Consider the following 21,355-nt stretch of genomic DNA (forward strand, 5'->3'; position numbering starts at 1 on the left):
CAGACTCCCAAGAGCCTAAAGACTTTGTTTTCTCCAAATACTTGTACTGCTTTTAAAAACATTTTAGAATTATTAAAAAAAAGCTCAGTGTTCACCTGTGTACTAAGCTATCCATCTTGACTTTGAGTCAAATGAATCACATTATACCTTGCTTGATTCCCAGGGAGACATAAATGGGGGAAGTGTAGCTCTGTGGAGACAACATGCCAATTTTGTTTTTACTTTTAAATTTCAGGTCTTTTAATCCAGAATGTTCCACCACTGTGTATCTTTATTAAATCAAAGGATTTAATTAACTCCTCTGCTGATGACTGGTTAGCTCAAGTTCAGTTATCCATGAAGAGAATAATATATTTCCAATAAGACTGATGCCATCGCAGAAATCATGTATTACCCTAACTTTTCAAATACTTTAGTGTATTGTGTTTCTTGTAATGAAAAGAGTAAGAAATGTCCAGTTTTAGATTCTCATGCTCTCTATTCCTGACAAACACAACAAATGTGAAAAATGTGCAATGAATTCTGTGCTCATCTGCTAGTTCTTAGATTCTGCTTTCTATAGTATCCAAAGATTAAAGACTCATATATTTGATTGAGTTGGCTAGATTATATTAAGCTTTTAGGTTTCATGATACTTTGGAGCTGGGATCCTTGAAAGCATCTCCAAATTAATGTCCACTGGAAGCTGGATGATGCCTAAAACTCTAGGCACCTTTTAAAAATCAAACATTAAGACACATCCAGTAAGTGTAAAAGGTGGCACAGCAGAAGGGAAAAAACGAACATTGCAAACTCCACAATTTCTCCATCATCTTATGGCCTATTGTGATAATAATAGTTAAGTAAGAATCAAATTATGCTCAAAAAGGAACCTGCCTGTTTCCTGTTTGGAAAATACGATGCTTTAACAAGTTAAATTGTCAAATTAAATGAAGGATATTTTATTTTGGGGCTCACCTCATTGTGTACAGCAATGTCCCATCCTCTGTAATTCGTAGTAGTTTATTTGGCATCGTCATGTTATGAGCCACTGACTTCTTTCCATTGTGGAAAAAGGTATCAGGTGTCCAAATTTTGCTGGCCATTAAATTATTTAACCGGAGAACAGTCATAGGTCCTTTGAATTTTAATCTCTCATCTTTCCAGCTTTGGCGGAAAAATACATCTATAGTGTACTCCTATATTAATTCAGAAAATAGGGAAACTCTCATGATGTAATATCTTGCAGTACAAGAACTTGATAGGTATATTCTTACCGTTCCCTTAAAAGCAAGACTATTACTGAAATTAGTAATTATCAGAACACATATTCTCTATATTACATCCAATATATCTGAAGCTGGTTATTAAACAGTTACAATATCATTACTGTGTTCAACAGAATAAAAGTTTGGGAGAATTGTACATCAAAAGTTAGACAAGAATTTGCGATATAATACTGTAGAAACAAAATAATTCACCCTCTTCTCATTTTCCCTTACCCTTCCATAAAACGGTAATTTAAAGCTTTGGATATCAAGCCATTATGTGTAGCACGAGGAAGAATATGTCTCTTTGTATAAAACAAACCTGGCGAGACAGGATCTTGCTAGCGCCTTTTGTTCTAGGCGTCTCATTAGCATAAACATCTAGTCAACCTGGGAAAAGTTCACAGATCACTGAAATTATGGGGTCTGATTTATGAGAAGTAAAACAGCTCAGTGGGCCAAATCATTGGACTACAGAGAGTGCAAGCTGAGGCCAGTTTTGGACCAAGAATTATAGTTCGGTTATGCAAGGACTGGAACAATGAGGGAAGAGACACAGTAGCTGGTTTGGTGTACACGAGGAGAATTAAAATAACCAGCACTCACTAAGAAATGAAAGAATTATTTGACATATTACAAAGCAATAGGAATGGAAGTTAAGAGGTTGAAATTGGAAAACATATTTTAGGGTATTATAAATGAATCTTTGAATAGTTCCCCAATGGAGTGGGGTGAAAATATGAAAAACTCCTGTGGATACAGTATAATGCAGTATTTTCCGTGGAAAAAGTGCCACCCCAACACAGAACTGAAGTATGAGATTAACCTGCCCTTTCTATCATTCATTGTTAAGATGTTGTGATGAATGTCAAATGTAGCTGTTCAAAATTACCCTCAATGATAATCTTTTGTTTTAGAAACTAAAGCTTTGCTGAGATCTCTTGCCAAAGGACTGATGGCAAATCCTGAGGGAAAATGGCTTGGGCATATACACAGCTACAAGTAAAAGAGCTGCCCCAAGGAATATGTTAGTGAAGAGAAGCATTCTGGAATGAATATGCAAAATGTGACCATAACAGACTGCCTTGAAATTGTGATTTTCATTTTAACAAATTGCAACATAAGTAGTTGTGAGCTGTTTATTCTTCAAGAAATTCTCAGCAAATAAGAAAGGTGATTGATTGTCTGTCAGTGCGTTTCTCCTGTTTTCAGAGCATGAAATGCCTGAATAAATATCCTGTGGACATTAAAATGTTGTAGTTCCACGGGATGGTCTTATTTTGCTTTGAGGTTTATTCTTTACACCCCAGTTCTCTGAATCATTTTGACACATATTTAAATGTAAGCATTTCCACTTTTTTTAGTCACCTGCTCAGTGAGCTACTGGAGCCTGGATTTGTTTGGCTCCAGTGACAGCAGTTACGTGCTTATAACCAACTACTCGCTTTAGGATTTTGCTGGATCGAGGCTTCGGATTGAACCGTGTGTGAAATCTTGTCCCAAGTGTGCAGAAGAGTGGAAGAGAGAGAAGCAGGTTTGAAGGGCAGAAAATGACATTAAAATATTGGGTTTCCACTGTATTTCACTAGCACCACAGAAGATTTCCTCCTACACACATGGGAAAGGTAAAAGACATGCCTAGAAGGTGACATCACTTCAGTGTGAATTTTAGCCATTCCCTTTTTATATCTTGGTACTGCAAAAAGGAGGGGAGTGGGTGGTGTTACAGGTTGAGAGGAGGGAGTCTGGTTCTTCACTTTATGTTAACACAAGTTTCTTAAGCTGGAAAAGCAGAAAGAGTCTAAGAGATTTGATAAGGGATCTGACAGTAGAAGACAAAAAAATCAATTAAAAAGTAGCTGACAAGTCATGCCTGGCACAGACTACATGTTTCTCTATCCTAGGCTGTTGCACGATAAAGCATAAATTCATTTTGGCTGAGCTTTCTCACCTCCTTAGTTTCCACTACACATTTTAACATGAGCAATAATTCTGCTTAAAGAAATCCTGACAGAGAGCTGATTTTAAGATCAGGTCATCAGATACTCTTATTCCAATTAGGTTTTTTTTTCCTACAAGAGAGTGTCATACAGAATAAGGAGAGAGAAGTATTTTCCCCAAGCCATCTACTGTCACTCTGGTATATGTGCAAATAGATGAGTCAGATGAGATTCAGACTAAACTCTCCATGGAGGAGATTATTCATTCCTTAGTGTGCAGGTAAAGAACGAAGATTCCTCTCTGCACCTTGGCAATAAATTGTGCAGTATAGCATATTTGTAACATGTTGGCTTAAATGTGAGATCCAAGACGGAAATCATTTCACATTTTCTGTGTTCTCTAATTTATTTACATTTTATCTCTCCCTGAAGATAGCTGGTTTATTCATAGGGTAGAACACACCATGGTCTGTATTGTACTGGATCCTGGACAGGAAGGTAGGAAGACAGGAATCCTTTCCTGAAGAGCTTACAGTACAGAAACAGATGGAATGAAAGTTTACTAGAAAAAATAATTCTGTCTGTATGAAAAAGGCCAATTTTAAATGTTCTTATTCCAGAGAATGTAAATCAAAACCTTCACAAAAATAGTACGGACAGTCATCTGAGAATAGCCAGTTATCTGTTGATTAGTTCAATTCACGATCTCAGATGATGCCTGAAAACCCACAAAACTCTTCCAAAAAAAGATGTTATTATTTTAGAATAAAAGTGCTTTTCTCCTGCTTTGTACACAGGTTTAAGAAGGATCCAAGACATTCTCTGTATAGAATAGCATGTTATGTCTATGCTGCTCTTAAAGAGTGTCTTGAGAGTGGGTAGGAACACCATGTACTCCCTGATATACCAACCTACTATCTATATAACTGCCTCATTGGATTCCTGCAAACAGATGGTCTAGGTATGCCTGGTGCCTCACTATGGCTGTAGTTTCATAACATATGGCGTCAGCTGGAATAACTCATCCCCAGCTCCCAGCCATCAGTCCCGGGCTCCTAGAGGAACCCACCCTTCTCCCTAGTGTGCCAGTACAGCTGCTTCTGAGGCCCCCCTGCAATTGAATCCCACGATCCAATCTGCATGGACAGTCAGTCTGGTCACTGGAGCAATTTTGGGGTGGCCTTCAAATGACAGTGTCTATAACCAATGTGTCGTATGCACAGAGGACCTTGCACCATGCTAAATTTGCACTGAAGTTGAATCAAATGAACTTTATATTCTGGTAAGCTCTTCATTATATCTTTCTCTCTGCGTTTGTCTCTTATTTCACATGTATTTCCTTAAGCAAAAGAGTTAGCATGAGTAGGCTGCACAGACACTACTTTTTAGGGGAGGTGAGTAGGAGTTTTACGCTAAATACTGATCTGTAATGCCTTAGTTTTCAAAATATGTGAACACCTGTCTCTGTGTTTCTTGTTCACACACTTTATTAAGAGATTGATGATGTCTTTCCCCAATATTAACTAAGTGAAAATCAGGAGACAATGCGGAATGGGTTTTTAAATGATCTTTGAGAATATTTTTTTTTCCATAGGTAGTGATAGCTTCTGCTATAATAATTCAGCTATACTGAGGTCAATACATTTCTTTCAGATATACCTATTCCTAATTCTGGAAGTAGATTGTTTTGGGCTTCAGTGTTTTATCCTTCTCTAAGCCCAAATCCCACACAAATACCAGTTTTCCCAGGAATGTCAAATTAACTTTACCTTCTGTTTAATAATTATATTACCTAAATCTGCCAAGTATAAGTAGAAGCAAAGGTCCGAACGTGATCTAATCCCATGTGCATCAGCAAGCCTATTGATTGCTTTAATCTTATGTCTACATGTAGGAAAGCATCTATGCCCATTTGTTTGTTAGTTAGCCATTCATTTTTGGAGTTTCATATTAAATCTGACTCAAGAGAGCAAACAATAGTTTAGTGAGGCAATTTTTAGAGAACTCAAACAAATATCAGTTTAAAGAGTATTTTCATCTGCCTATATCTATTACTCTGTTCACCTCCCACAAACATCTGTCCAGCTCAATATTTTAAAGGAGCTTAATTTTCAGGAAATAGGTAGCTACCTCCCCAAAAGAAAGTCCCTTCAAAGCCTCTCCAAAAATGGAACAATCTCAGCTCACTTTTACAAACTGCAGCTGCTAGAGTTTTAATTCAAAGCCTGTTAACGTAAAAAGGATATTTTAGTTATATGCTTGTTTTTAAAGTTCTCGGCTGGCCCCATGGTGACTGGTTACCTATTTGCATCCCGAAATTGGAAAGCAAGATGAAGTGCTTTGCTGAACTAATCACCAGAACAAAAATAGTGGATGTCATTGCTTTCTACCAAACTTTTATCCAAGGACTTTCTACTGTTTTAATTTATCATTTAGAGCAATAAATAGAACTTGTAACTTCACCAGATTATCACAGATAGAACAGAAAGCAAAAGTCATTGAATGAAGTTTTTTTAATTACTATTCTTCTCCATTGTATACTACCTAGATACAGTACTGTATGTGTGCACTGTGAAGACCAGTCATTAGCTGGTGGGTTTCCCTAGATTGTGTGTCACTGGCAGGACTTCTCAGCAGAATGACCGGTCAGATAATCTGTGCTTCCCAAGTATTCTTTCAGGTTTAAATATCATGGCATCGGCTGCAATTATAAATTTGATTGTAATTTTATGACTGTTATTATCCAGGCCATCAGGAAGATGCATAAAGTGCATTTAGGAAAATAAATTGTCTTGTACAGTTACTTTCCTGTTATTTCCTCCTGTAATATTTTTTGAGTGGTCAGAAATGTGTTAGTACCTGGTGTTTAAGACCTGTCTGCAGTGTTAGTTCAAATTAAACAACTGACAATTTTGTAGTGATAAATGGGAAGTGTTTGCTTTTCTGTGATAATTTGTCCTCTTACTTTTCTTTCCTCTTTTCTATAGTGAATGTCTTTAGCTAAATGTGGCTAGCTACAAGATTTAACTGTTTTGTTCTTTTTTTTTTCGTGTAAATTAATGAGGATGTTTTCAGCATTCATCCTAACACAGGATCCAGCAGATACTAGTAAGTGTAAACCAGGCTTTCGCTCTCAAGAGCAACCTACTTGTGAGAGTCTCATTTATATGGAAAATTTAAAATACCTTATCCATATTTTTACACAACTTTTAATATCTCTTAAGACCAGGGCTCACAACAGCTTCATTTAGTTTTCTGAACTGCTGAATCCCCTGCAGTTATCTAGCAATTTGATTTTCATATTCATGCCATAAAGAAGTGACACTAATTCTCTCATTAATCTTCTCTTCTCTTTCAGCAGCCAAGATCTAGGAAACACACCTCCCATTGATCAGTAGCTTTTAATACAAAAATACAGGTTAGACCGTGTGGATGTCACACTGTAGGCATAAGTGTTAATTGTGTTTTAAGATGATGATCTTTCTCAGCAAATTGGATCAGTGATGTGCCAGCTAGGACCTGAGCAATCATTCTGTGAAGAGTACTGATCCAAACCCTAATGCATGTCCTAATATATTATGTAGCAAATATAAGCTATGTTAAAACGCATTATTAAAGTCACTGAGGCTGCTAATTTAAGGGCACTTAAATACAGTCACAGCTAACAATAATGGTTGCACATAAAAGCTGACAGCATTTTGGGATCAAGGGTTTAAAAAAACAGCCTTAAAAGGAGTAAATAAGTTACTGCAGAGATTGCTTATCCTCCAAATTAAAAAGACAAGAGAAAATGAATGCTGTAGAAATGGAGGCCATCACTTACCATATCATGGTCTGAAACAGGCCCAAAACTGGTGACGAAGATGTCAGTCTTCACTTCAGTTACACGCTCTGATGAAACAGGAAATTAGGACAGTGAGTGTCTATCAACAGTCTTCATTAGATCTAACCACTACCAATTCTCACAATAAATAGAAAATTTATTGGCTTTGATTAGCCATTCTAAAATTGGTCTACAATACAGTCGTGATAATTTATTCTTCTAGATGTAATTTCACAGTCAATATTGTCAGCAACATTTTTTTTTATTAGTGTTTCCGTAGAACTTTTTGAGACATGACTTGTGATGCCAAAGTATAGAAGCCATAGTTCTGCTGCTGTGTAAATCTTTTCACTCCTTGGCTAATGAAGCTTCTTGCCTGACATTATAAACGGTACTGAATATTTTACATACTCAAATGTCATATTGGGTATTTGATGTTTCTGGGCAAGCTGAATAAGGTCTCTAATAATTAACCCTTGGCTGATGCATTATGTATTTAGTATTGAGACACAGGAATGCAGAAGAAAGATAGAGAGAGAATACATTATGGTGTATAAAAACATAAAGATATTTTATTGGCATGAGTTAGAGATGGCTGCATTACTTATAACTGTAATAAACAAAAAGGAGATAAAGCTATTCCCAATAAATATCAACTAAGCATCTCTACTATATCTTTTTGACATCTGTATAAACTTTATATTTTGTAATGTTGTAATCTTTTTTAATTGATATTGGCACTAATGTTAGATTTCCTTTAAACTAAATGATTTATTTTACAGGCCCCAATGACAGATTAGTGTGAATAATAATTTGGAAATCTATAACGTGTACATAAAATAGATCATAGGCATGTGCCATATCTTAAAGTTAGACTTCTCAGTGCTTTCCAGGCTGTACTTTCGCTCAGTGGCACAATGCCCTTGGCCATTTCACAAGTACCTCGTGATTTTAGTGGTCGCAAACGAGCATTCAGCCTGAGACACCTGAACTGGTGCTGATTTCCAGAAAGAGCCAAGCATCTGCCTTCTGCAGAGCCACTGGTGAAAGTCCCTCTGGGAGACCTGCAAGCTTAACCTCCCTTCATCCTCTCCTCCCCCTCTGCACACACGTTACCAGCCACTTCTGAACACATTGGTATTTTCTGGGCCACAAAATACCAAAAAATATCCATCCAGGATGGCATGTATCCACATAACTCAGTTGATTTAAATATAGCTACAGGAAGGCATAAATCCAGGCAGTGTTGAGTGGAGCTAACCCCATCAGCTTTCACAATTTACACGGAGGTAAGTCCGAATATTTACTATACTAGTACACAAACCAGCATGGGTTTTTCTGATAGAAATTTCAAATACGGAAGAAGGAGGGATGCATTTCTCAAATAGCTTTCAGATAAATAAATTGAGAAATTTGGAATAGTCGAAGTAATCCCCCCCCAAAAGAGGCTAATATGATTCAGTAAACAAAAGTCAAGCAGCAGGCAAAAACTGTCATAAGCCTAAGAAATACGTATGGATCTATATTATCTATATAATGTTATTTAAATATTGTAAAGTAATTAAGTGGAAAAAATAATTTAACAGAAGCCTCTTCAAGTTCAAAAGATTTCAGACTGTTGAAATATGATTTGTTTTGTTGCGTCTGACAATAAACAAGACTAATTTAAGTTCTGACAAAAGAGGAGTGAAAATAAGGAATCATGGTTAAGCAACTAATAACAATATACATCTCTATATATGACCCGAAAGTTATAATGGGAATGAATGTTCTAAGGGGTACACATAAAAGTTTTTCACTATTGCACTTGAAAAAAGTCTGCAACTTATAAATGTATACAAATGTTTAATATATATGTATATAATATAATATTGCTTTTTTTGAGACAGCAGTAATCAAGATGTAATATTAGATCTGATTCTATCATTCTTGTAATGCACTGAAAGACATTTGTATACTGTTAGCAAGTTAGTGCAAAATTTAGTTAGTAGCAAAAGTAATATCCAGCATTCATTTAAAAAAGTCAAAGGATGAAATTTCCAATGTATTATTCCTAATCACAGAAAGCAAAATACTGCAAAGTGGCTGAGTTGCCTAATAGTGTCTTTTGTATTTGAGGTCTTTCATATATGTGACTGAGAGGTGTGCAGACTACTGTGACTGCTGACAAAAGCACTGGATAGGTGAAATTTCCTCGTTGGCTATCCAGTGAAATGAATGTTTGACCTTATCATCGTTTATGAGCTTTTTAATTGGCCTAAGAAATTTAAGTGCTCCCTTGACATCTAATTGGCTCTGGACTTAATCTTAAAGTTCACAGTGAGAATTTAACCTCCTATTACAGGAAGAGGCATGTGGTTGTCCAAAACGTATTGACTTGGAAGAAGTACTCTCTCTTTCAGCCCACCACTCTCAGCTCAAGAAGTGAAGGCTGTGATCTCAGATGAAGCAGCTGGCAGCAGAAGAAGATGGAGATTTCACAAGGTCCAGTAAAATGTTGCTGAAGAGATTCTTTAAGTTCCAGCTACTGAGTCATCTTTTCTTAAGAAGAGTGAGAAACTCATATCATCACGAAACCTATTAGAATTCTGCATATTGAAAATTGAAACTCAAATGTCTCTTTTAAAGCTCTTTCATTTTTACTCTCCATCTCCTTTCCATTGAGGCATTCCCACCAGCATCATTAGGAGATAGTCCCAAGACAGCAGATGTTGGAAGCAATTCAGAAGCAATGTATTCATCCCTTAATGCTATAAACTCAGAGTCCCAGCTGAAGCAAAATACTGTGGCTTTATTTAAAATAATAGAATGAACTGATTTACCTTACACAAACACAGATTATACTCTTTGAAGCATATCATGTGGTGGTATGCTGAATCCTAAAAATCATTCTAGAATTTTAGGAGACTTATGGTCATAATAGAGAGGTTAAGGCTTAAGGAAATCACTTGGAAATGGAAACTAAAGGCTTCAGCAGTAAGATGGAAGATTTCCAAGGGAATGGACAAATGATCTCTTTTATCCTTGATATGTACCTCATTTCCAAATACAGTAAAAAAATGTGTATGAGCACACCAAAGAAAGATTAGCCCCTTCAAAGCTGTGTGGAAGTTTTGAAATTTTTGTTTACTGTTTTACTAATTAGATGATTCAACCATGCTTTGTTAAGAGCTCCAAAGGTTGTGAGTCACTCCTGCACAGGACATGGATTTACTCATACAGTTGGGATGTATATTTAGAATCAAGGTTAACCATTTTCAGTTTGCAACTTGATTACCATGGGAAGGTTTAAACTGTACTTGAAATGCTCTTTTTTTTTTCCCCGGAAACCTCAGATCCTGACTATATTCAAAACCTTCATGATATCCCTAAGACTTGCAGAAAATTCTTAAGCCACTGAACAAAGCAAACTATGGCCAGGAGCTGTTCTAACAGCTGAGGATAAATCAATCAGTTGTAAAGACATGTCAACCACGTCTCTTGACTATAACATCTACCCCCTGAATCAAGACTAGGTAATATAGGAGTATTTGTAAAACCGATAAGGATTCCAGCTTAAAAAAAGTAAATTACTAGTGACTTTACATCATGTTTAAGGAGATAAACTGTAAAGCAGCCATAGTGTTTGGGGTCCAAGTCATTACTGATCAGCAAAATTGCAGGAATATGTGAAATACCTTATTTGCTTTTTATGCTTTAGTGCTAGATATCAGAGGAAAACTCAAACAGGTTTCTCTCTGAGTTCAACACCTAGAACAGACCCGCAGGCAGTAAACCAATTTGCACCAGTGGAAGATGGTTTTGGTCCACATATATATGTGAAAGCGTCAGTCAACATGAATTACTGTAATTTTACTGTTTACAACTACTATGTTTTGCTAATGAAGTTAAGCTAATGTAAACTCTCAAAGTTAATAAGTAAAAACAATAAACACTTCGATTTAAACTCCCAGGGGGCTCATTATTTCTAGACTAGTGGTTGGATTACAAATTGAGATCAAAAGAAAAAAATCCACAGATTTATTTAAACAGCAGGAAATAAACCTATTTATCTATAGAAAACTATCCATTTTATATTTTCCTTTCTGACCTGTTTGTTTCTGAGCACAAAATTTATTTGAATTACTCATTTTGATAGTTTAAATTAATTACATCTTTTTTGGTAATGCAACTGTTCCTGCTCTATGTCTTGTGTAAGCGTGTGCTGTAATTATTAAAACAGAAAAAGGTTTTCTTGTGATTTTGAATGAAAAGATTAGATGCCTGTATACTGTATACTATTACTATTAAAAATGCCATAGGCTCACGTAGACTAATTGCCCCGGCTGAGTCCTATGAAGTATCATGATCGAAAAAACACAGCAAACGCTTGGACCAATTTTGTGCTGCTGCTTTTGCAAAAATTGGGGAGACTAGAAAAGGAGAAAAACGTGCTTTCCCGCGATGCCGTAGCCTCTGCAGCCACTGTGACGGGCTGGCTCTGAGGGCTGCGCTGGTCCGCGCCGCTCTCCCCGCAGCACCCACCAGCACCGAGCGGCCACCATCTCCCTACTCCACTGCGGTACTGAGGACACTTTCCTAGGTCTTCTATGGCTTTCTGCAGTTGCCCTTCTGTCAATGTGGTCCCTACAGACTGGAAAAAAAGACCAAGATCAGCCCCTCATGTTCTTATAGGACTAAGTATAGGATCTGGTCCTTATTCCCTTTACAGGATTATGAGTAAGGGTCCAGTATAGGACTCTCTTTTCACTTAGAGTAGGATCATTTAGGTTTAATTTATTTTATATTACACACATAGACCAAAACCATATTTTCCCTAAACTTTAAGTTAGTGAAGATCTGAGTTCAAATCCCAAAATTTCCTTTGGGACCTCAATCGCCTTATCACCTTATCATATTTATAGATAATGTTCTCATAAAAATGAACTTGAAAATGTAATTAACATAATACTGTCAGGCTTACTCTCCATCACTTTAAATATGAGCACTCTGTGGAAGTAATGGATTGCTTGCGATAGACCCGTTTTCCATTTAGGGATAGTCACACTCAATTTTGATATACATCACAGAGAATAGCTTTCACTTACACCATGAAACAAGCATAATTCTGTTCAATACTGAAGTAATGGTGATAATCTGTTGGGATGATCTAATGTGTATTTGACGCAACAATAAAATGAGATTTCATTTAGGAAGCTTCGCTCTGATCTTCCTAATGAAACCCACTCTTCTTCTTCTCCGTTGTTCTGTATTAACAATCTTCTGTCTTTCCACTAAAAACCCCTCTCAAAGGAATAAACCACACTGACAACTATTCTAAGCTAAAAGGTCACAGACCACCTGATATCCTTTCGTTGTAGAGAGGGCACATGTGCCAGTACAAAAGGGACAGTCTTAAAATCTGGAGCTGCAGCTGATTACACCTTCACAACCCTCAACAGGAGGTACGGAGCCCCTGCCCATCGGCAGGACCCCTCCACCGGCTCGCCGAGCCTGCCAGCGCGCCGTTTGTGGCTCACCTCCTTCGCCACACGAAGGCAGTCCAGAACGAAAGTCAACGGCATGTTCATTTACCCAAGAAACTTATTTTTTCCATTGTTTCCTATTGCTTTTCAGTGCTTTTAAACTCCCACTGTAGAGACAGTGATCTACTGTGAGAGGTCACCAAAGACCGACTTCAYGTTTCCTTTGTATTCGACTCTTCTCCACTGCTATCTGAGCCTTTATTTTGTACAGGATCATGTATTTGAAAAGAGCACAGCATCTTTATTATTTAGTCTATTTTTGATCACCCCTAGTTCTAGGATCCAGATAGTTCCCACAGAAAATTATGCTATTACCTTAATGACTTCACTGTTTATTTTTTTCCCTTAATGTCTAACATGATTTCCTCTTTTTCAGCTTCAATATGTTACTCTATGTAATTCCTCTTCCTTGCTTTTTGTAAATGATTATCCTCTCATAGAGTTAATAGGTATCCTCTGGAGTGATTCACAATGTTTTTACATTCATTTTGAAAGTTCTATTTTCCAGGCACAAATAACTGTAAACGTAGTTATTTGTCTGTGTTTATGGATGGGTACAACAGATGCTTATTTCCTAGCTATGTCTGACTAAGTGACTGTGCCCACGTATGAAGGAGGCAAACAACTAAATAATATAATTTATATCAATAATTATTGATAACAGGTGCAAATGTGTCAATGCATAACATAGTGCTGTGTGTTTCTTTTTAAAAAAAACAGATTCATTTTTGGCACAATGCCTTTTTTTTAAAATAAGAAGCATATTCAGTAACTGTTATTTTTCTCCCTGGGTCACCCACTCCACTTTTTTATACTCTTTATAATGAAAAATAATTCCATTTCAGTTCATTTCAGGTATGGCCTTACTGTGTTATTTGAGGAATAATAATTTTCATTTCCATACTCTATGGAGCATTCGTGCTTTTCCAGTCTCCCTTTGAAGTGATACCTCAAAAGAACATCTAAAAAAAGAAAAGGGAGGACTTAATATCAATCTAGCACTGATTCCACACATTCTGAAAGTGCGGGTCAGAATTCTACACCTCTAAATTTTTCATTATCTTAATGCTCCCCCTTATAATCTGGCTTGCCAATGAATATATAGTATAGTTCTGACACTGTATCTTTATAATGAGAGCTCGCCAAGAGAGAGAGCTGGCTTCATGGCGCCTGATCCGCCACGAAAATCTCCTCCACCAGTACATGAAACCGCTCACCCCACTAATAGGAAGTCTGCAAACTCAGGATAGAGAAATATCATGGGGGTTATCTCAAGAGGGAGGAAATCGCTTCTATAAGCAAGAAAATTTATTGAAGACCAAACCTCTTCTACAGTTCATTGCATTATTATTTTGTACCACACCTTTTTGTTACTGAATTCTCTGTACATACACATACACACAAGGGGAAACAAATAACCTGACTGACTACCTTTTCCACAGCTGAGAAAGAGAGAAATTCATTCTGTTTTTTGTTTCTGTTCATGTACAGAATTCTGGGTTTTGTATGTGTATATATTTGGAAAGCTGCAGTGTATAACGAGAGGTTTTACATGGAAAAGTAGAGAGTTTTCTGCAATGTAGCTCTTTCTGTAGGAGAAAACAATGGTATCGTATATTGTTTTACATCATCTTTTGTTTCTCARAAGGCACTGAATGAAGACAGTAGACAATTCTGGATAACCAGAATAGCGTGTTATAACATAATCAGTGGTATACAGATTTACATTGTGCTTGACACAGTGTAAAATTTATCAACATATTTTGCCTAATTTCTCTCATAGCTGCATCATAGCTTATATGGAATGAGTCAGTTTTAGACCTTATTCTATGTATCATAAAACACTGCTGTACTAGTAGTTTTGGCAGCTTTCTTAACTTTCTCTTTGGAGTGGATAAAAATCTTGTTCTGATTGAAATATTTAATAAGAAACCATCATCGGCTTTGTTGGGAGCAAAACGAAAGCACCATTCTTGCAAATAGGTTTAAAGCTCCCAGCAACAGACCAAGCAAACAGAACAGCTGAAGGTTATTGAGCTTCCATCGCCAAAACCCATGCCACATGGGAGATATTGATTTAGACGTATCGATGGTTACTTCTATGTACAGACCATTTCAGAACATATTTCCCCATTATACAAAGTGTCTAAATCAAGTATGTCAAAATTGCCTCATGTTGAGGTTATTAGGTCATATTTAGATACCTCAACAAGAAAGCATTGTAAAGAAGAATTTCAGAGTTCCCAAGCAACAGCTTTATTATAAATTGGCATCAGATTTGAAAACACTGGGCCAGGTGTCCATCTTTAGTTTTTAAAATCTACCATTTATATCTTTTGAACAACACATTATCCAGTAGTCAAAAGAGTAAAACCACTTCTTATTACATTTGATTTTAAACACGAATTTGCTGCCCATAATTTCATCAGATGGGGGATTTTTTAGAAGTCCTGATATGTTTAATTCTAGTATTCTGAGCTCAGAAATATAATAGATAAATTAAATTTACTCTGCTAAACTGACACCATGAAACTGTATTGTATTGCATGATAAGGWAATTGTGATATTCCAGATCCTTGGCTCCAGGGAGGAACATGCAACACTCAGTTCAAGAAAGGAAGGAAGCACATGCAAAGACGATTTTATCTTCTCTAACCCTTGGTTAATGAAAGTACTCCAGTCCTGTTTTCCCTCCCCTGTACTCCCCTGCTGCACTCATTTTTGCTTTAAACTGCTAGTAATGCAAATGGCTATTTAGGTTTGTGAAGAGAGTCATTTCCCACTAGAGAAGCAGTTACATTATATAGTCTCTGTATCAAGAGTAAATTTAAGCTGGGTTGGGGGATCCTTTCACGAGGTTTGAAGACCTGTTCTTCCAGTATGCCCTGCAAGTCTGGCTTCAGAAAATGTACCTACACACACACACACACACACACACACACACCCATCTTCTGCAAAAAGATCTCTCTCACACTTAATATGAAGTGCTTAGGAGCTTAAATAGCTATGCGGAGAGTAAGAGAGTAATGCTTTTTCCTGCATCTCCTTTTGTTTGCTCTTCTAGTAACTGTAAAACAAATCATAATAGCTACAAAACTCATATAAGAAATCATCATGTGCTTGCATTTTTCTTGTAGACACATAGCAGACTTTATACAGTTTACGGTTTCATTTATTTATTGCCTTCTGCGCTATGTTTATTTACTATGATGTAGCAGCTGACTGAATTCTACAGCTGTATTAATCAAAGATTAAGGAGCATTTATTTGTAGGCTAATCCAASGGTTTACAAGAAAGCAAACAAAAATACTGGTGGATGAAACCAAAAAGTGATTCTCACTTGTTGCAAATTATTTTGAAATTCCACCCAAAAATTTATAGACCAACCAAGTTTTAAATGTGTTTCTCAAAGAACACTTTATAAACAGGATGTTATCTATAGCCAGTCATTAAAGTCAGTGAAGTTAAACCATGGAAGAAGCCAGCTCATGATTCAAGAATCATTGCAAGATGGTAGCCTCAAAACGCAGAATAACTAAGCTTACTTTTTATGATCTTCCTTTCATTCCCAGGAGATGGTATAAGAATTCTTAATGTAATGCACAATTCTTCATATAATACAGTTCTATAAGAACAGGTTGAACTGCACATGGGGGGGGGAAGAGTTTTCCTTTGTTTTGTTTTACCTGGAGAGTCAAAAAGACCAAAAACAGGCAACGTGGGAAAGAAGAAGTAAAGCCAAGCTTTCAGAGCGCTAAAAGAATGGTTTGTGGTTGTACAAGGYGACGGTCCGCCTTTGCGTGCAGCGATGGCGCAGGAGCCGGCGCGGGGCCATGTCCCTGCAGGACACGCCGGAGCCCCCGGCCTCTCGGCACGCTGAGAAGGAGCGGGCTGTGTAACAGCGGTTTGGTAAAGAAATCATTGCTAYGTATTTTCTACTTTTTTACGGATTCAGCACTTTGAGCAGGAGGAGAAAGACATCTTTACCACGCTGAGAAGACAAAATATTACGGAAACAAATCTTGACATACCTTAGTAGAAAAAAATCCTATAAACTTCCCATAGACTTTTATATGACTAAGGTTGATTGATGTTTTCACTTTCAGAACCAAATCCTCTTATGAAAATAGTCAGTAGGGTTTTTGCTTGTTTAGATGTGTCGTTTAGGCCTGATTCATAAACCTTTGTCATTTGTCAGGTCTCAGGTAATTTTTTTTATTATATTTTATTCTTGATACATTCAAAATTTTAGTGGGCATGAAGCAGTTTTCTTGAATTATCAACACTGACTTTTCTTCTTTTTGGGAAGTGTGTGTGTAAAGTGAGTATGTGAGACATAGAGAAAGGCACAGTATGTCTGAAAAAATGGATGTTGCGTATCAACATTATTTTATGTATTTATAAACTGAATGAAAACAAGTATATCATGGAAAAATAACATTGTTTAAAATGATTTTTTTCTCTAACACATAACCTAAAGAATGATAATATGACACACCTCCCAGTCCTGGTCTCAAGCGGTTATCGTAGCCATCCAGCAGACGATCCAATATTCTGGTAAATACTGTGGTGTTGTCTTTAATTTCATCTTGCAGTGAAGTTTGTCCGTAGCTGAAATACAGAACAGTTAACACTATAAAACAGTAACGCACCAATAACCTTACCAAACAGTAATTCCAAAATCTGTTTAATCTTGCTTGTACTGATTTATGGTCACAAAATCTCCTCTGTAAAACCAGACTGTAGCACTTCATAGGGTTCTTTCACTTAAACATTTTTTTTAAATTACACATTTTTAGTAAAAGCTTAGAAAAACAGTGCACTTCCACAAATGATGAGCAAACAGAACTTCAGTCCCTTAATGTTTATCTCATTATTCATTAATGGTTATAAAATTCCAATATGTATTTCTCAGTAAAAGGCTCATTTATCAGCAAAAGATAATGTGTTTAATTTATAATAGTTATAAAGGGTTTCCACACAAAGAAGAACACAATTTAAAACACTGACATTTAAGGACTGAAAACATACACTAAAACAAAGAGAAAACAAAAAATACAGAGATGTCTTCCTCATGAGGACAGAAGAAAACCATGTGAGAGTATACTTTCACAGATCAATATATAATTTTGCTTCATTTTATTTCCCATTTTCTGTTAGTGATTAGATTTGGAGGAACGTCTCCAACTTTCCCGTACAAATGTGCAATAAAACCATCTGTTGACATGGAAATCTTTCATCTCTGTAAAGCTTCACTTACAGATCCCTAATGTGATAGTCCTAACCCAGCCAGAGGTCTCCCAAATTTTCCCCAATGAGGAAAACAGAATTAAGCCCTTTGAACTCAACTACTAAAATCTTACTTTCATCGATACAAGTAGGAATGAAGTCCTTGGGCATAGAAGTATCTGACTGCTATAAGGAGATCAGAATCAGCCTTTTTCTTAAATCTGAAACCTTTACCAAATACCCCGTTATAGATAATTCCCTTCATCATACATTACAGTTGTCTTAAAGCCAACCCAACATCCTTTTTTCATTCGTTACTGGGAAAACTTCCATTATAAACACGTGCAGCCGTCGTGATTGAACCCAAAGACACTGCTTCCCAAAACACGCGTTACGGCTGAACTGGCTAAGCAGCGCAGGGCGCAGCCCCTTCTTTTGGATCAGACCCCGGCGCGCCTGCTCTGCCCACCAAGGCTGTCTGGGGGATGTGGCCATGTGTGACATGATCTGGTTCTACTGAAATACCTACAAATGTTTTTTCCGTAAGCCACATCAGTTCAGCATCCTTTGTGCGTCCCACATGCAGAACGGAGGAGGAAAGGCACTCAGGTTACAGGATTTTTTTTTTTTGTGCAGGAAAGAAACGCTTCCAGGTTATTTTGCAGTACAGATTTGAATAATGAATGCTACAAATTTAAACATGTTTCARAACTGACACTCACAGAGTTTTACTAACTTTTGTTTTATTTCAATAGGATGTGGTTTGTTTGGAGAACAGTTTTCAGGGKTTTTTTTAATGCATATAAATTATGGTTTCTAATGAAGAGGACGGTACCTCTAGCAGTTTTTAAATGAAATACCCTGAATTTCTTCTATCTATATCATATGCCTTGACTTATTAAAAATAGTTTGATTTATACTTATTTTTATAAACCAGCAGTTATATTTTAAGTCACGGAGGTTAACATTTTCATATTTTTTCTTTTACGTTTCCTAGATGCTACCAAATAACAAGTTCTCCTGCTGCCTCCAGTGCGCAGTATCTCTTAAAGGATCTCTTCCCGTATGTCTTAGGTAGGATTGCAGTTAAGGACTCTTCTCTGGATTAAATCCTATTCTAACACTTTTTGGCAGTGAACATTTTGCTGTGCGTACATATCTCAAGGAGAGCAGAAGGTCACCAGGGTTAAAGTGCCCGAAGGATATAAAAACACTTCAGTGAGTCTCGGGGCAAATGCAGGAGCACGTCTGCCGGCGAGGCGTGCGAGGCAGGACGAGGGGCCGCGTGCGCTCAGGGGCCCTGACGGCRGCCGGGCCGTCGCCCCCCTCAGTGCCTTTACCTGGTCTTCTCACCGTCTCTTCAGAGGCGAAAGGCACTGTCGTTACGGCTGCTTTTAACGGACGTATGGTCACAACAGGAGGAATCCGAACATTTATGTACAAATAAAGTATACTGTAACTCCATGCAGACTGATTTTTCAGTCAAAACACTCATTAAAGTAGTCTGAATGCTTGTCTTTTTATGACAAGGAGAATTTAATGGACAGACTGTAGTAATTGTATCTAATTCATCAACTGTTTTTCATAATGAAGAATTAACAGCCCTCCAGAAGTAAAGGCACACGAAGTTACTGTGGCAAAATGGCTTCAAAGCCAGATATATTTTATGTAAGGTGTGTACATTGTGAGGAAAATGTCAAAGTTACTGTATGTGACTGTTGTTTCATATTAAGCCACTGTATAATAAAATACTGTGCACTAACTCCATCTACAGGTCATTATAATAGTGACACACCATATAATTTTTAAACATTAGTCCAATGCATTTTAATTCACACATTAAAAATTCACATGCATATATTTTATATATATATATATATATGTATGTATGTATTAGATATGTATGTAACTAAACAAGTTTTCACAAAATTCTTTAGGTAGGCCAGATGAAGCATCTAATGAGTGCTTTAAATTCTCACCTTTCTCAATATATTATCAAAATAAAAGTATTTCTTTAAATGTCATGTTTATTCAATATGTCAATCCAGCTACATGAATAATCTGTTATTATTCTTATTTTTTTGGAGGAAGCACTTGTGCAGGTGGACCTTTGCGCCCTCCACTCTATTTAAATTCCGCAAGGTAGCCAGGAGATAAGCGTAGCTGGAGCTGCTAATGCACGAGAAGACACTATTGCCAGCAAGGTACAAACCACATCCTTTAGGGATCACTAGTGACCGTCCAAAACCTCTCCTACTGCTTTTTGGTCATTAGGTAGCATTATTGACAGGACATTAATATCTTTAAAATACAGCAATGTATCTGTGAGCTTTCCCTAACGCCTTTACTAAATTTTGAATCGCAGCGAGTACTTTACTTCAGGTATATTCCAATCTGTTTTATAGTGTTTACTTCAACTGCTAGTTATTAGATGAGGTGTTGTATGATTACAAATTGCTCCTAATACTAATACATATCTGCAGTCATGAGTTCAACATACATTCTGTAGAGATTAGGTGCAAGATGTTCTTTCAAATATATGAACTATTACAGGCTTTGTGCCTATAAATTCTTCTTCAGACAAGCAGCCCCCTTCCCTTGGAAGGGCTCCTTCGGATTTGCAAAAACAGGTACTAAGTTTGAACCCAGTCCTGACCCAACTGCGAAGTTAAAGTTTTGCCTCTGCTTTCAGGGAAAATAAGGTTAGTAAATAGCCCTTAAATAAATAAATAAATAAATAAATCCCTCTTAATTACACTTTTTTCCTCTCAAGAAACTTAGAAACTTGCATCTCATTTGAAATATTGAATGAACTGAACAGTCATTATTAAGCGTCAAAAGGATTGCATAGGTGTTTAAAAGGGAGTTTAGTTTTAATTTGTTTCAGATAGCTTTTGTTTTCTTCACAATATTGAAAAAAATGTTATGCAAACAAACTGTAGTTTTCTTTCAGTCTTCTCTCACTTAGATTTAGCTGGGATCTGAACAGGGATTAACTTTCCCCAATACACTCAGTAGTAGTGCAGCCTATGCAATATTTCTATCATCTTATGTTGCTGTATTAAATTAAAGGTTCCCAAAATATATTGACGCATTAAAAAATATCTCCCCCACCTTCTTTCAGTCAGTGCATTCAGGAGGAGGCTCCAGGCCCAGAGGCAGTCGCAAAGCACCACGAGTCTCTTCATGGTGGGCTCTGAAACTAGAAGGAAAATAATCATCAGTGTTCCTTTCATTAAAACAGGTCCTGGAGGAAAAAGCAGCCCGATTTAGGCAAATTTGCACAATACTTTGATGTCAGGCAATGACCTTACAACACTCCAGCTCATGTCACTCAAACTAAGGGAGCATGGCCTTGTCTGTTCCCTGTTTACCTTCCGCTTTTGGACAGGGAGGCTTTGAGTGGGATCTGCTTTGAGGTAAGGGTGTATTCTTGTTTGCATCATTCTCAAACTTTAACAAAGACAGTTAGGAGTTAAGGTTGCTGTCCCCAAACTCGGTGAAAATTCCTACTCATTTTCCTCCTGTGCTGGAAAATGTGGCAAGGCGGGGTCCATGACATTTCCCAATAACCAAGTGCAATTTGCTTTT

General features: G+C 37.0%; 1 protein-coding gene across 1 annotated transcript in view; it reads right to left on the reverse strand.

Moving 5' to 3' along the window:
• GABRA1 (gamma-aminobutyric acid type A receptor alpha1 subunit) overlaps positions 1-21,355 on the reverse strand; it is a 42,037-nt gene that overhangs the window by 18,633 nt on the left and 2,049 nt on the right. Inside the window, exons 2-5 of the mRNA XM_026091338.1 lie at positions 20,879-20,966; positions 17,034-17,146; positions 7,011-7,078; positions 958-1,178 (exon numbers count right to left, since the gene is read on the reverse strand). Of these exons, the coding sequence (XP_025947123.1) occupies positions 958-1,178; positions 7,011-7,078; positions 17,034-17,146; positions 20,879-20,952 (476 nt within the window). The 5' untranslated portion in view covers positions 20,953-20,966. The remainder of the gene's footprint in view (positions 1-957; positions 1,179-7,010; positions 7,079-17,033; positions 17,147-20,878; positions 20,967-21,355) is intronic.

The sequence above is a fragment of the Apteryx rowi genome, unplaced genomic scaffold (assembly GCF_003343035.1).
Source record: "Apteryx rowi isolate R43461 unplaced genomic scaffold, aptRow1 scaffold_90, whole genome shotgun sequence".
NCBI lineage: Eukaryota > Metazoa > Chordata > Aves > Apterygiformes > Apterygidae > Apteryx > Apteryx rowi.